Source organism: Neoarius graeffei, chromosome 8 (assembly GCF_027579695.1).
Source record: "Neoarius graeffei isolate fNeoGra1 chromosome 8, fNeoGra1.pri, whole genome shotgun sequence".
In the NCBI taxonomy this organism is placed as follows: domain Eukaryota; kingdom Metazoa; phylum Chordata; class Actinopteri; order Siluriformes; family Ariidae; genus Neoarius; species Neoarius graeffei.
Genome location: NC_083576.1, coordinates 82,293,215 through 82,310,377, shown reverse-complemented (window position 1 = coordinate 82,310,377; position 17,163 = coordinate 82,293,215). Strand labels below are relative to the sequence as shown.

At 41.4% G+C, this 17,163-nt stretch overlaps 1 protein-coding gene across 1 annotated transcript in view; it reads left to right on the top strand.

Annotated features, from left to right (window-relative positions):
• The first annotated feature begins 1,846 nt into the window (after positions 1-1,846).
• ccnd2a (cyclin D2, a) overlaps positions 1,847-17,163 on the top strand; it is a 32,990-nt gene continuing 17,673 nt past the window's right edge. Inside the window, exons 1-3 of the mRNA XM_060928361.1 lie at positions 1,847-2,373; positions 3,878-4,093; positions 12,308-12,467. Of these exons, the coding sequence (XP_060784344.1) occupies positions 2,179-2,373; positions 3,878-4,093; positions 12,308-12,467 (571 nt within the window). The 5' untranslated portion in view covers positions 1,847-2,178. The remainder of the gene's footprint in view (positions 2,374-3,877; positions 4,094-12,307; positions 12,468-17,163) is intronic.

The following is a 17,163-nucleotide window of genomic DNA, read 5'->3' as shown; positions in this document are numbered from 1 at the left end:
ATGTAAATCACAAGCAAGCTGTCATTAGTGCACTTCTTTTTGTTTTCCCCCTATATTTAATTTAATAATAATAATAATAATAATAATAATAATCACGAATGTAGTAATTACTGTAGTAATAATAGAGTAACAGAGTAGTAATATAGTATGGAGGGGGCAAAAGAAAACATGCTAGCATGATTAAAAAAATATCCTAATAAATAATAAATAAATGCACATCTGTTGTTTTATGAAACATTTAATTGCAGAAGTTTTCCTTTTCCATGTAAGCAACTTCAGTTCAACATCAGGTCACTTTTGTTGCTTCATCTTGAATTTTCAGAGTTTTTTTTTTTAAACAGAATTGCAATGTAGTGAAAGATAGTGAAAGATAGGTTTAAGTAGTACAAGAAATAAACAAACATCATCTACACCATCAATATCTTCTTCTTCTTCTTCTTCATCTTCTTCTTCTTCACCATCATTGTCGTTGTCGTTGTAGTCAGGTGAGGAAGAATAGAATCTGATTTGGTTCCTGTTTGAGGAGGCTGTGCTGAACATTTCTGCCCAGTAACCCAAGTCGAACCTCGGATCCTATTGGCTGGTTAAATTCTGACAAGAAAAGGAAGCGAGCTGGCAAAAAAAAAAAAAAAGTTTAAAGAGAAAAATCCTGTTGCACTTCAACAACTCAGCACAAGTGTGATACTGTTTTTCTTCCTGAACAAAAAAGTTTAAAGTTGTGTTGGACATGAAAATAGACATTGTTTGTTTGAATGTTGTATCATTTGAATAATAGTGTTTGATGAAGCTCTGCAGCATTGACTTAACTCTTCTTAGCACATTATCACGTGTGTGCATATTTAGGATAAAAATAAAATATTCTAACACAGCAGGAGTCGATTTAGCACCATCGTGTTAAATATAGTGAGTGTGGGTGTTAACACTGTGGGATGGAGTGGGGTGGAGTGGGGTAGGGGCTTCTTATTTCCATGTTAAGTCATGTAAATGCACCTCTGGTTTCACTCTATTGTCTGGTAACGCCTTTGTGGAGTTTAGAGTCATGTTCTACACAGTATTTGCTGTATTTTGTTGAAACTTCTCGCCGTTTCATGGAGTCTCGCACTTTGACTTGGTGCAACGATGGACTGCATTCGCATCACACTTTATCTGAAGTAACAACCCTTCATGCATTTCCTAGAAAGCTATCTCACCACAAGACTTCTAGCAGTGTATTTGTATATGTGTGTCTTCATTTATTAAAAAAAGAAGAAGAAGAAGAAGACAGCTGTGTTTAGAAATTAAGACCAGAGACAAAAGGTTTAGGACAAAAGCTGAGAAAATATTTCTGACACATGTTCACAGACATACAGTATGAGTTTCCACACATATGTTCAAAACTGAAATGCTTGCTTGTCCTCTCTCTCTCTCTCTCTCTCTCTCTCTCTCTCTCTCTCTCTCTCTCTCTCTCTCTATTTTGCATGCTCCTAGGGTAATTTCTGAAATACTGCCCTGATGTCAAACTAGCTTTCATTTAGCTTAATCATTCACCCCAAACTGTACACAGCAGTTTGCATGTCGGAGTGTATCTTGTGCATGATCAGTAAAACAGGCTTACTCACAGCCAAACTGTCATTTTACCGAGTTTTATCAAAGGGTCGTGTGCAGTGTGTGCCAGTGTGCAGTGTGTATCTGTGTGCAGTGTGTATCTGTGTGCCCAGTGCATTTCTGAGATGGGTAAGATGGTGACAGATATTCTGACTCATGATGTGTTTCCAGTGTTTGGTTTTGATCATATATTTGTGTGTGTATATATTTTTATAGATATATAGTTGTTTTGTTGTAAAGTGATGGATGCATGGTGGAACGTTTTGCTTGATATGGATTTATGGCTCTTTATTTCATAATTTAATGGTTGAATAGTCATCTTGCACTTGGGGTTGGGTTAGACTGAAATGTGGGAGTGTTTTAGTCGGTTGAATCTGGCAACCCCGGCAGCAAGAAAAGAGCTGAGCAGAAGAGAGCAGAGCAGAGCAGAGCAGAGCAACCACCAGGGGAGGAAAAGCTGAAAGTTCTCCAGGGAAGCTGGACATAAGCACAGGATATAAGCCCACACACACTCGCTTTACATGCCCTTCGACGAAGTCTCCTTCTGCGGCTCCAGTTTGCTGGTGTTTTAGAAATCAGAAAGCACACACAGGAATGGAGCTGTATTGTCTGGAAGCCGAAACCGTGCTGCGAGCCCGTCCGGACCCGAACCTCCTGGGCGATGACAGGGTGCTGCAGAGCCTTCTGACCATCGAGGAGAGGTTTCTGCCTCAGTGCTCCTATTTCAAATGCGTACAGAAGGACATCCAGCCGTTCATGCGCAGGATGGTGGCCACCTGGATGCTGGAGGTTTGTGTGTGTGTGTGAGAACTTCAGAGTATGTCCTCAGCATTGAGGGGAAAAAAAACCCCAGCCCTATAGGCTACCAGCCTTGGTTCACTCCCAACCTCTATAGGTCCTGCTCCTGAAAGGAAAGCTGTTATTTATTTATTTATTTATTTATTTAAAAGGTTTTCCTGAAAGCACAAGGCCGACTTTTAAGGGCGTTTTATTTTAAGAGTGTTTTGGATCGGGTTCATGGTTGTGTCGTAGGTTTTTGGAGAGGACGACATGATTACAAAGAAGGATGAAAAAACAAACGACTTTGTTTCGCATCATAAACTCGATAAAACATAACACGGGGTTTATGCACAAGGCAGTGTCCTGCTTCATCATGCTGTTTGTTTGTTTATTTATTTATTTTTTCCCCCTTTGCGATAAATATTTCCATGCACACGTATGCAGTCGAGTTCAGTGCTTTCCCCTGGTAGCAACAATCTAATCGCCATGTTGGTTTTTTTTAGGATTCCGCCTGCTCGTCTTTTTTGTATTAAATGCCCCAAAACGTCGCAAAACCTGATGAAATGCCACTGGGCAGATAGATGAATGTCTAAAGTCCACGTTTAGGTCTTTAAATCGTAAGAATTATGCTGTGAATATTTTCTAAAAAATTTTCCAAATATGTGTTCGCGGAAGGGCGAGGGCCCAGTGCTGCTCCCTAAACTCAACCCCGATCGAAATCGGTGTAGCATAGGAATTAAGTTCAATTATCCCTGAAATCTTTGGTAAACGTCATCCAATTTTTTCGGGAACGTTAGTCGAGGACTTGAGCTTTATTTTCATGTATTGAATGTTCACATGAAGCGAAGCGGCTAATTTATACAAATTTTTAAAAATAATATTTTGGTCCGATGGCGACACTGGCGTCGTGCGCTGTCTGAGACTTCTCTCAGAAAATCGCGTTTTTATCACAGAAAACGTGGATCCCAATGTTTGACAATTGTCGGGAATGATGTAAAATGCCCTCTGGATCATTTCTATGTGCGAATCGTCTTCGTAGGCAATTTATTTATATTTTTAATTATTTTATGAAAATATGACGAATTAAAAAAAAGCCAGCGCTGTTCCGTAGCCTACTGTGCTGCATGGCTGTTTTTTGGCTCGGCTGATTGTGACTTGAATTCATTTCTTACTGAATGGACCGAAGGAATTCATTTCTATTCATAGAAATGTTAGAAAATCATTTCTAATGTTTAAAAAAAAAAGCATTTATTATTATCTTTTTATTACACCGCAGGGCTGCAGATGGTCACTTACTTTACTGCAGGTTACATTTTCAATGATTTTTTTTTTTTTTTTTACCACAGAGAAGCTATAGAGTATTTATTTTTATTTTTATTCCTAGATCACAGACTTGTTTAGCTTGTGATGAGATTTGTCTTTGGTGAGTTATTTCACTTGAGCATGATGAAGTGTGCACCACGTGTTTCTTCCTGCGGTGAACTTACTCTGGTCGCTCCCCTGCCTTTTGCAGGTCTGCGAGGAACAAAAGTGCGAGGAGGAAGTTTTCCCACTGGCTATGAACTACTTGGACAGATTTTTAGCGGTTGTACCCACCAGAAAGTGTAACCTGCAGCTGCTTGGTGCGGTGTGCATGTTTCTGGCGTCCAAACTGAAAGAGACGCGTCCTCTAACTGCAGAAAAGCTCTGTATCTACACTGATAACTCCATCAGACCACAAGAACTCCTGGTAAGCACTGAAATGCAAGGTGTATATGTGCATCAGCTGGTGGTTCTACTCTATTATTATTGGGATTTTTTTTAAAACATATATTTCTTATTATTATTATTTTAATGGACCTGTATTTATTTATGCATTATTTCCCCCACTATTCACTGCAAAAGAGACATGCAAAAGCTGACATGATTTCAGATCTGTTGTTTCGGCTAAATGTATAAGATTACGACACAAGATAGGCTTGCTGCAATGAAGGAAGCTTTGCAGAGTCTGGCTTGTGAATGCTAGATGCTCGAAAGTGGGATTGTGGTGATGGAGGGCCAGATGTACTGCAGTTACTTGCATTAGCAATACAGCCACCTACAGGTCTCTATCCCCATCTAGTGGCAAATATGTGAGTCCACTTGATCACTACTGGGTTGATGAGAAGAAGTGATATCTGGTTTTTCAGTTCCGGTCCAGAGAGAGAGAGATCTGTGACATAGCTGAGGATATTTATATGCTTATGGATACTGCACTTATGCTTTAGAAGATTCACACTATCATCATCATTGTCATCATCTAAAGAATCCCAAATATAAAGAACATTAAAATCATGTTATCAAATCCAAACGATGCTCCTGTCTATACATTTCCGTACATGTCAATATACTTCCGGAAACAACCAAGCATTTGAAAGCAACTACGGCAACCCAAGCAGCCCAAGTATAAATCCACGTATCATAATTCCAGAAACATTCCTCAGCGATGTGCCGTTCTCCCACAGTGTGGTCAAAATAAACAATACAGCATCTTTCTGCTTTGCTGGAGGTCTTTCCAGTGCTTTCATTCGCTGTGTCATCAGAAGCCCTGGCTGGGATTAGGAACTTGACTCGTCTCGTCTTGAAGCGTCGAAGATGTATGTGTGCATGTTTCTCACCACAGGCTCATCAGTTTCTTTCTTTGCACTGGAAATGGTCTGAACTCTCGAGTCTGGTTAAGGATAACACGATCATGCTGCTGTCAGCAAAATTACACAAAGGATTTTTTTTTTTAAATCCGCTCTAGATTTCATGCGTTGACTCTCGTCTAGTAAGACGCAGGAAACCGGAGATCATGTGTAACAGTCTTGTCGTCGAGTTTGGTCTCTGCTGACTTGTACAGACGTTTTGTAAATTTAAACCTCACTCGTGGTAGCAGCACCAAAAAGAGGAAGTGGGTATTCAAAGTGTGTTGCAAGCATATTTAGTTAGCTCGCAGTTTTGCTTCAGTACAATGGCATGAGAAGTTAGAGTCGCGATTTCTTCTGCTTCTGTACAGCCGAATGGAGTTATTCGTTGTTGTTGTGTGTCAGCTGTATCTTACAGGCTAGTAAATAACTGCTGGGATGCTATGTGAATAATATTAAAAAATGTATTTTTGCATTCGTATTGTTTTGTAAATGATGAAACACAAAGTCTTAAATTCTGATTTGAGAAAAACAGATCAGAGAATTAAAGGCTTAAACATATATTTAACAGTTATTCCTCAAAATCGAGTCGGATATGACTCGCTGACAGCCAGCAAGGCGCTACGCAAAGAAACAAGAGCATTTTATTTTTTTGCAAATTCAATTAAAAAAAAAAAAAACCTTTACGCAAAACGTCCGACAAAATCATTTCCGCTTAGAATGTAAACAAACCGGCGAAATGACAGCAGCAATTTGTGAAAAATGCGATAATAATAATAATAATAATTCTTGAAAAATAGAAAAAAAATACATTCTTACCATCAAATACTTTTATTCCATATTTTGCTCCTTTTTTTGTTGTATTTTTTAGGGTTTTGTTTTCCAGTAGAGCTTTTATTTCTTCACTGGTTGGTTCAGCAACACGCGCCACCATTTTCTTCCTCCTTCTTCTTCTTTTGGGTTTTTTGGCGGTTGGCAAACCAACGTAAAGGTGCATCACTGCCACCGACTGGGCTGGAGTGTGGAACCGGCGATATTGTTGGAAAAAAAATTATATTCTTTTAGCTAATTCTGTTTCTTTTAAATACTTGATAACAAAGTTACTTGATGCGCGCTGCCATTTTGTTTTTCTCTACTCACGGAATATGAGCCGATATCCTAGTAGTAGAGTAGCTTATCAGAGCGCGCAATTGTTCATATTCAGCAAATGTGGATAGAATAATCAAAGTTATGTCTTCTTTACCTCGTCTCGATGTACCATGTTGTCAGTTTTTTCTTTCTATTTTAGGAGCTCATCAAAAGCACAGCATGACCATCTATGATTCGTATTTCCATCAATAAATGACTCAGAAATCCAAATGAACGACTGGATAAACAGCAGCGATGTTGGAATAAATCCAAGATGATATTTCTTCTGTTTCCTCTCTGATTTATTTATTTCTTAAAGAAAGTAGGTGCGGAACTTACAAATAAAATAAATAAATAAAAAGCGCCGAATGATATCCCCTTTATCCTGCTATGGTGTGCAGTACCTTGAGCTTTTTGTCACCCGTTTAAAGATCTGAGCTGTTCATATTTGTGGATAAAAGTCATTCTGCTACTGCTGAAAGCAAGCGTGCAGAGGTGGCAAGGAAATCATGTATCAGTGATAGCTGGCTGTGCGTTCAGTCCGCTTATTCAGAATCCAGGTGCAGTTCAATTACAGAGGTGTAGAGCACGTTTGTGGAGCAGAGCAGCCTTTTGGTCGACTGCATCAGCCGAAACGCCATCGGTGTTTAGCAGGTCAGGATTAAATGGCTACGACGTTGAGCCACCTTATGACTAAGTGCATGTGGTTCACTGACGGAGAAAACCATCTCCATTGCAATAAGCACACACTGACTCACTCACTCACTCACTTGCACTGTTCCTGAGAACCTCGTTTTATTTTACTCAAGTAGTCATTCGTACTCTCGTTACTCTTCTCACTTTAGATGAGAAACTCCCTTTCTGTTTCCTCAACGAGGTAAAAATTAGCGCTCTTGTCATCATTTCAGACAGACCGTTTTTGGGAACGAGCTCTTACTTCAAGAGTTAACATTATGTTTTAGTGGTAGTGCCTGTTTGGCATTTGCTTAAGTCTGTTGATGCAAAATCGAGCTTTTAAAACAGTCATTGCCCTGAAATTCTGACTCGATCCATTCACGTATCCTGTCGAATAAAAGCTGCGAAAAGGAGTCAGATTCATGAGGTGAAAAGGTGAATTTAATCACATTTCATCCGAACCTTAAATTTAGTAGTGTATTTAAGTTACCTTTAAAACCAGCCCTTAAAATTTAGTTGTAACTTTAAGTTAACTTTACTGAAATTTTTTAAATTCATTAACTATAGTCGTAACATTAAGACACTTTATTGATATTCTTAAAAGTAGTCGTGACAAGTACATCTCATCTCATCTCATCTCATTATCTGTAGCCGCTTTATCCTGTTCTACAGGGTCGCAGGCAAGCTGGAGCCTATCCCAGCTGACTACGGGCGAAAGGCGGGGTACACCCTGGACAAGTCGCCAGGTCATCACAGGGCTGACACATAGGTGGGGTTTACATTAGACCGTATCAGCGGATCATCAGATTAACGTTTTTAAAACGATTAGCGTGCACACAGCAACGCCAATACACGATTTGCGTGCACACAGCAATACCAATACACGGATACGCTCGGCTCCGCAGGCATCCTGTGCTCCAAATCACTCCGCCCTGAACAGCGAGTGCCCTCTGGAGGGTGCGCACTCTGGCCCTGCGCAGCTCACAGAGCGCGCGAGTGAAGCGCATGAGCAGTGATTCGGGACTGAGCCGCTGTGTGTGTGATCCTAGTGCATGTCGGGCATGCGCGTCACTTACCACTTGCAAGTGGAAGGATGGCAAGCCTAAAGACAATCATAACCACACAATGGGCAGTATTTGCATCAGTATTTGCAGTATTTTCATACTTTTATACTCTTTAATGAAAGGTGATACAAGGCGGAAGTCCGCGCCGTTTTTCAGCAGTCGCGTCACATGACCAACGCCAGCGAATCAGGAAGGTGGATGTCACAGTGCCATTGTCCAATGACGACGCCAGCTAGAGCTCAGCACAGCGTATCCGCGTATTCTCAATGTTTACACAGCACCGGAGCTGACACGATCTGGATTGAATACGTGGACCCTGGCGGATTCCCGTTTCCTGGCGTTTCCAGGCGTTTTAATGTAAACGGACAGTGCATCCGCGAAGAAAACGAGACAGATACGGTCTAATGTAAACTTGGCCAAAGACACAGACAACCATTCACACTCACATTCACACCTACGGTCAATTTAGAGTCACCAGTTAACCTAACCTGCATGTCTTTGGTTGGGTGGAAACCGGAGCACCCGGAGGAAACCCACGCGGACACGGGGAGAACATGCAAACCCCGCACAGAAAGGCCCTCGCTGGCCACGGGGCTCGAACCCGGACCTTCTTGCTGTGAGGCGACAGCGCTAACCACTACACCACCGTGCTGCCTACAAGTACATTTTAAATGTTAAATTTAGTAACTTTTAACAAAGTGACATCTTAAACGTAATTCTTAACAGCATTTCGTTATCTTTAAGGCGTCATAGAAAGTCACTAAAAGTTATACGCTGAAATTTCGTAAACTTTTAGGATACTTTTAAGGTGATGATACATGAGGCAGCTTTTTGGGCAGTGTTACCGGCAACGGGCAACCAGGTCAGACATGGGGCAACTAATTAGGGCAATAAGCAATCAGATAAGAGCAAATCTGTTGCCAGGGAGACGGACACTGCAAAGATGGGCACTGAAACATTTGCAGCGGTCACTTTTGTCTCGGCTTCAGCCTTTATTTATTTCGCTCAAGTAAGTATCACTTCTGGAACAAAACTGACTAGATACTCTGGTCAAAAGAGAATTTGCCATTATTTTAACATTTATAAGTCAAAATAACCACATTATTCTGTTAATAATAAAACTTTTTTAAAAAATTTCTTTAAAATACTACTAGCCTCAATCACATATGCTAAAACTAATAAAGCCTCGGTCACAACCGGCCGTACGTGCTCCTACGGCCGGTCTACGTGCAAGAAACGCACGGAGGGCGCGCGTGTGACGTGCTGATTTTCGAGCCGCAGACCGGCCGCAGACCGGCCGCAGAGGTTCTTTGTCATGTCAAACAAACTCTACGGGCGCTTACGTTTTTTTTCAGGTCGCAAGACAAACTTATGGCCAACGTGCGTCTTTCTCCACGAACAAAAAAAAAAACGCAGCGATTTGGGAAACGGCAAAAATCGCACGGCCAAAAAATCGTACGTCCGGTTGTGACCTAGGCTTAACTGACACATACATCACAAAAACATCATCGTTTAATTCTCATCTCAGCAAAAAAGAAAAAAAGGTCACGGACCAGGAGATGCTGCTGAGGAGGAAAAGGGGCTGACGGAGCTCCTGAAAGGCTTTCTTTCTTTTTTACATCCTGAAGTTTGTACTGTTTGGCCCTCGGGTTCCACAAGTTAGTCGTGCTCTGGATGTGAATTAGATCAGACGATAAGTTCGACAATCTTTATTACAACTCTCCAAAAAAAAAAAAATCATGAGCTGCCCGTTACTTTTAACTTGACGCAAGAGAGCTAACGTTATCCCGACATAGCTAGCGATAACTTTCAGCTAACTGTGTTAGCAAAAACCACCGCTAGTTAGCTAAATCCCATTCAATCTCTGTGGAGCTGTGGTTAGCTAACGGCAGTTCACACTTAGCTGGAAAAAAAAATAAATCGATGTCTTAATTACAACCTGAGCATAAAAATAGATGTCTCTTGGTTTTCTAAGCATTTGATGAGGTAAATTCATCACTTTGGGTTTACACAGAACAAAACAGCTTACCGACATAAAGAGATAAGCTGTCTGTCTGTCTTTTTCTTCGCTCCACTGCCGGAGACGTCGCCGTCTTTGTTGAAAATTTCATAAGCTCTCACTCAGGTGGTCATGTGATTCGCTGCTAGCACTCTGATTGGATGATCTTAATCATAAAAAGTTGCCCAAAATGATCAAAATCGTTCAGATGGAAATTATGTTGCCCAATCTCAGTGGGAAAGTGTCGAACCGCAATTGCCCGGCAACACTGCTCAAAAAGTTGCCCCAGGTATTATCATCTTAAGAATATCCAAAGCTGTTAATTCGTTTTGTGATTCTTATTATGGCAATAAATTTCAACGTAGTCATTGAATGAACTACTTCATCATGATATTCATCACTCATTCTAAAGATTTGAATGTTTGTTTTTCACTAACCATGACTTAGGAAGAAAACGAAGTCTTCGTTCAGTCTGCTTTAGACAGACTTGCATTCTCATGAGGAAAGTAAGCGACCTGAATGATCCTGAACAGACACTGTGAGGTCATTGGTGTTGGCATTTTCTTATAGAGCTGAGTGCTGAGTAGCTTAGTAGATTTATGCTTAGCCAGGGAGAGTAATGTAACCTTAGCCTGGCTCTGCTCTTATGCTTATGTTTCTCTGGAGTGTGAATACCATGATTTATTCTATCCACATTCACTGGATACGAGCAATCGCGCACTTTGATTGGCTGCTCTAGTACTAGGCTGTCCGCTCATATACCGTGAGTAGAGAAAAACAAAATGGCGGAGCGTGTTGCTGAACCAACTGAAGAAGAAATAAAAACTACTCGAAAACAAAACCCCAAAAATACAAAAAAAAGCAACAAAATATGGAATAAAAGTATTTGATGGTAAGAACGTGTCTTTTAAAAAAAATCATTTTTCAATAATAATTATTATTATTATAGCATTTTTCACAAATTACTACTGTCATTTTGCCGGTTTGTTTACATTTTAAGCGGAAATGATTTTGTCGGATGTTTTGTGTAAAGTTTTATTTATCAAATTTGCAAAAAATAAAAATGCTCTCTTTCTCAAAATCCAGTGACTGTGGATAGAATAAAACAGTTATTCCACTCAATCTCGTCATACACAGCTTATAGTCATCAGCTCATGTACGACTCAATTTCGTGGAATAACTGTTCGAGTCCGGGGATCAGACACTGCATCATGACTTAATGCCTACTGATGACGTCAAAAAATTCCAATTGCAAGTCATGAGGAGGAAATAAGAGGAGTATGAAGTCGACTAGCCTGGGCCCGCCCATCCTAAGTGTGACGCAACACGAGGGCCTGTTGCGAGCTTAGTCTGGCAAGGCAAGCTATCTCCAGCTCTTCCAAGCTCCCGAAAAATCGGGAGCCAATCAACTTTGAGCATCTCCAACGGCCCTGGGTAGAGGCGTGTTCAAGGCAGTGGCGTAGTAGAACTGCGACCGGAAGCCATAGATTGTTTACAGAATCTATGCCGGAAGCGCTTCATTCACTAGAAACATTACGAACATGGAGCAGCGGCAAGCCTTTGACGCAGCGGTAGATGCTGTATTGAAAGCATTCAACGGGAAGTTCTCATTGAAAACGGAGCAAAGAGCAGCCCTGGAGGTATTTATCTTCTTCCTGTTACTCAAGCAGTTTCCGTCGTGTCACATACGTCAGAGGAAAGAGTGATGTGATTGGTTTAAGCTTCGTCACAGCCTTTTCTGGCTTCGACCAGTAGCAAACTGAGGCATTTCAGGGAGGCGGGTCAACCACGCGCTTTGGGAAACGGTTGGGCTTAATATCTTTGCCAGACCAAATGCTCGCAGAGCTTTGAAGTCGCGTTAGCCAGACTAGAAGTCGACCGATCAGGAGATTGGTTGCCCATTGCCTGAAAATCACACTCACCCAGAACACAATCCAGTCCAGTCCAATCCAATCCACCTGTTTGTCTTGTAAATACTCCTAAACATATTGTTCTTTGTAGAAACCATCGAATGACTAACTTCATATTTATCTGTGACTTTCAAATGAATGTTAAAAAAAAAAAAATGGATGGTTGTGTCCCCGGTGCCCTAACTGGGAATTAGATTTAAGGTTGTTCACATTCACTCAGAGTGGAAAAGAAAATAGCAAAAATGAAAAATGAACCAACTCTGACATATCCAAAATCCCTTGGGCCAACAGGCTAGAAAGCCAACTAGCATTTCATCAATTTATATTCCACTTCCAGCAGAACTCAAAATACCAAACATACTTTAGATAGACGCTACATTCATCAAATATCCCACATCACACTGTTATGACATGTCTTCTGTCTATACCTACTTTTACTCAACTATTCCACCAAGCTCTAGAACAAACCCCTTCTCCCTTCCCGGTATTCCTTTCGATCCTTGCATCTTTGTCTCTTTTCAGGAATGGGAACTGGTGGTTCTTGGTAAATTGAAGTGGAACCTGGCTGCTGTCACTCCTAATGACTTCATTGAACACATTGTGAAGAGGCTGCCGCTGCCTGAGGATAAGCTGGACCTGATCCGCAAGCATGTGCAGACCTTCATCGCCTTGTGCGCAACAGGTAACGGTGTTTCGACACCCTGGACGCTGGATGGATATTGCTAGTACTGGCTCAGTCGACTCCATGCCTCAAAACATTTTCGCAGTTATTACAGTTAATTTCCTTTGGTCAGCATTTTTATTCTCTGTTCCAACACGTCTAACTCTTTTCAGTCTTTGCTACCATAAATCACACTTGATGGAAGCTTTTTCCTAGTTCCTATAGTTCATCCCTTAGGTATTTTAGTCTTTAATTGCAGGTTTCTCCAGAAGTCTTCTGACAAGACAAACAATGATAAATTTAAAGGTTAAAAATCTGAATCATTATTTAAAGTCAATAAACGATATGGCATTTAATTTGCTTTGTAAGTGAGAATGAATCAACTCGGTGCTGATATCCTGCGTCAACATGTTGGGGAGTGTTGAAAAATATACTCATCTACTAATCCCAAAAACCCAAAATGGAATTTTGGTGGAACAGTAGCTATTATAATAGCATTCTTGTTGCTTTGGCATGGCATGGCGTTGCGATATGCTTTATTGTTACCCTTATGTGGAAATATGCCAATCCAAATCATGTTTTGAAGGGAAAGGACGGCTATCTGGTTAACGCCGTTTCTGTCTAGGAATGGCTTGAAAGTCTCTATTCTTGGCGAGATCAAACATGGAGATGAGATTGAGGGTGAGAAAAAAGTTAGTGTGAGAGCATTGTCCCAGCGGATCCAAACAGCAAAGCATGTCATGTTTTCATATCTCATCCCCATTTCTCACGCCTCCTAGCTGCTCCAGGGCATGACTGTTTTCCCATGTTCAGGAGTGTCTGTGAGGCTGGTTCTCCCAGCTGACTTTACGCTCACGCTGCCACAGCAGGTATCGGGACGTGCTCGTATTTCCCCTGGGCGCCGACATCCTCCCCACCCGAGGTTGCTCATCTCTCCAGGAGAATCCCCTAGACCTCTTCTCTGAGAAAGCAGCACAGGAACGGGTGAAGAGTGGTGGGAGGAACAGGAGGAGATGACAAGTCTTTAAAAATGGCATATTTGATGTGGGTTCTCCTTTTGTGCATTGTGCAATGGCTATTGTAGGTATGTTGTGAAACTATTTTGACAGGAGGTATTAATGATATCCATGGGAACTGGCTTAAATCCCATGAAACGCACTTGCTGTCATCCATCACCATCGCACCCTCTCTCCCCGAGCTACTGACGATCCTGGAATGTCGATTTTTCAGTCCATTTCTCTCGTATTTACATTACAAATAGAAGCCTAGACATAGACTTTGCCTTACCCTTTAGAATAACAAGAACGTACATGCAAACTTTTAACAACCCTCATATTAATTATGAATTTGCTACTCAGTATTTCGCTTATTTTATTACATTGGCAGCAGCATCGCAAAATCATCAAGCTTCTTCCATGAAACATACCGGTACTATAATTCTAGGCTAACGTCAACCTGTTATAGCACATGCCAAGCAGAAGCAGAAAGCCTCGGGTGGTTTTCGTTTTAATGTTGGTGTGTCGGTGCATCATTGATCCTCAAACTTGTGTGAGTAGCTTGGTGTGACAAGATTCCTTCTTGTCCATTCGCACCTTCCTCCTTGTCCAAAACTCTTGCCAGGTTGGGGTCCATGTGGACCCTACTGATCCACATGTCATATTTACTGGAGCATACCCTCCCATTTCTGGGCTCGGGCCATTTAGAGTAGCCAGTTAGCCAAAACTGCATGTCTTTGGACTGTGGAAGGAAACCAGAGGAAACCCACACAGACACAGGGAGAACATGCAAACTCCACACAGAAAGGCCCCCGTCAGCCAGTGGGCTCGAACCCAGAATCTTCTTGCTGTGAGGCAACAATGCTAGCCACGACATGCTATTTGTTCTGTGGTACTAAACAAAACGTGTTTTGCTGCCAAGATCCCATGAGACCAACCGTGTGTTGGTTAAGTAAACGTTGATCGATTTTTATAATTGACGTGGTCAGTTTTGTCCCATAATTTTTGCACTCCTAAAGAATATATTGACCCTGACTGTTTTTTAATAAGACAGTAAAGTTCTCTGCAGTTCCCTAAAAGTTTAGGAACACTACACAGCTTTGATTTTGCTTTCTAATTTTGGGAGTTCCCAGATGAATAGGACAAAATACCGTATGAGCATTGTATATGAAAACAGTTGAGTTTTGGGACAGTTGTTTGGATTTGATCAATATATTCCAGTATTAATGAACAATTAATGATTTATAGGTACAGATCAGATATGGGTAAAGCCCTCTATCAGACATGTCAAACCACCAGTTTCCATGTCACGCACATTTTCTGAAGACATAACCCAAGAAGACCGTTGCGTACGTTACTGGCATTTAGTAGACGCTCTTATCAAGAGTGACAAACAACACACCCAGAACAGCCTGGGGACCAATTAGGGGTTAGATGCCTTGCTCAAGGGCACTTCAGCCATTCCTGCTGGTCCAGGGATGGAATCGAACTGGCAACCAGCAACCTTTTGGTCCCAAAAAGCTTATGCTTCTCTAACCATTAGGCCATGGCTTCCCCTAGCACCATGAATTCACTCTCCACTGATTATCCTTTTTCCTTTTATTGTTTGAAAGTTGCCTAAACTGGTCTACAATTGGTCAGTCTGTCTGGAAAGTGAATGAATGTCTGATGACTTTTGTTGACCGATTAGTCATGGCTTCCAATGAATCTTCTTCCTTGGATAATTTCTTGCATCCATACAGCAGGAAGAACTCAAAACCGAGTACTAACCTAAGAATTTCCTTTTCTCTGTGTCATACAAGTTCTCACGTATTTAACAATTTTCTAAGGTTGATCAAAACCACAGTATCCTGCCCAAGCAGCATCATTAATGCAAACTGTTATGCTAAGTGAATAGAATTCAGCATGCCCCACCCATGCTGCATTACTGTATAGGTGGTGATTTTCTCATCTATTTCCCCCAAAATATATTGAACTGCTCGTAAATCATTGGGGTCTGGAATCTTCTGAGCATTAAACCATGAGCATGTTTGCTGATTTTGTGGGTAGAGCTTCTCCTCCTTCACCTAAGCTGTGTAGTTGTCTTATCTGAGAAGTCCCTTAGGAAAAGTAAAGAGTGACTGGTGTAGTAAATAGTTCTGGCCTGGAGTGTGTGTGTGTGTGTGTGTGTGTGTGTGTGTGTGTGTGTGTGTGTGTGTGTGTAAGGAGAGGTCATCATGGTTTAAAACATGATTCTGCCAATTTTGTCATTCCTGTTGAGGCCCTGCTACCTCCCTTGCTGGCCTGTGTACTGTTGCTCAAGCATCTCAGCAATGGTGCAAGACTGAAGCAAGTTATTACAGGATTTCAACAGTTGAGGAGGAATCCTGTTTTCATTTTGTTTGAGTTATGGTATCTCGGCTGCCAATAAAAGCATAGATGTTGCCCGAGATGCAAACAACAAAAGGACGGTTTTGAGATTTGTCCAAATTCGGTTTTGTCATATCAGTTTGCAGTGTGACTCCGAATAAGCAGCGAAGACGGGCGTTTAAACTGGATGCGGCGTTTGAGGATTTCAGCGTCGCCTTTTGCAATTAGCAATTGCATTTCTGACACGGTCGTAACAGATGGTGGTAGTGTTTTGAATCGCAAATATTGAAACATTTGCGTTAAAGTAAGTGCCAGCAGTGAATCTTAACAGAGACAGACTTACAGTAGCAGCTTGAGCAGCTACCACATTTTACAAACCCACAAGAGTCCAAGAATTTACTGTCTGTAAGCTCTCTCACCTACACACATAAGTGGCTTATTCCATTTGACTGCGGGCTGTGGTGGGTAAGGAACTATGATGCCAAATTCCAAAAAAGTTGTTTACATTTGACCTTTATCAATCAGGGGAGCCTGGCTGCTCACAATGGGACTTTCTGTAAACGGAACAGCTAATAAGGTATGCACTTGAATGCAATCCTGGCAGATGATTTATTGCCTTTAAAAAATCGTCGCTCTCTGGCTGTTTCTCAACTTTCCGGGTGTTTAATTAATTTACAAGTTAAATGCATATGCAGTGCAACGCACCCACCCAGGAGTTGGCTGCGCTGCTATGATACTGGATACAGTGTGTGGGCAGGGTAAGAAAATGGTTCATTGAAGGAGGTAAGAGGCTCCGAGTGCAGGCCAGCCACCGCTTACAAAGAGCCTTCCATAGCAAGCGTCACTGCTACGTACACTGTTTTCCTCCAAAGTGAATATCAATTAAGGTGTGTAAAATACACTCATTCTTGTTCCGTCTGCCTTCCAGAAACACAGAAGATGATCCGGCTCTGGTTTTGCCATGCACTTATCTTTGTTCCTCAATAAGCCTATTTTGTTGCAAGTGCAAAAAATTTGATTGCTACATCATATGTGCACATATGTCCCTTTTGCAAAAGGAGGAACCGAACCCAAAGAACGTGATGTAATGTAATCCATAATGTAATCCTTCGCTCTTTTCTCTTGGCTGGAGCTGAATATCCCTTACTGCCCCAGAAAGATGAGCGCATTTATTTGTTAATACACAAGATCCACAAGATCTGAATGTTAAAAAGGCAATGAAGGCATAGTTCATCGGCCATCAAAGGCCCCACCTCATTGAATTTTCTCAAAAAGATTGAAAAAAATTACCATCAGGGCCATATTGAGGTTTGCTTTGAATACGGTAACATGGTAATGCGATGGCTGCTGGAGTCCACTCTGCGAGCCCAGAG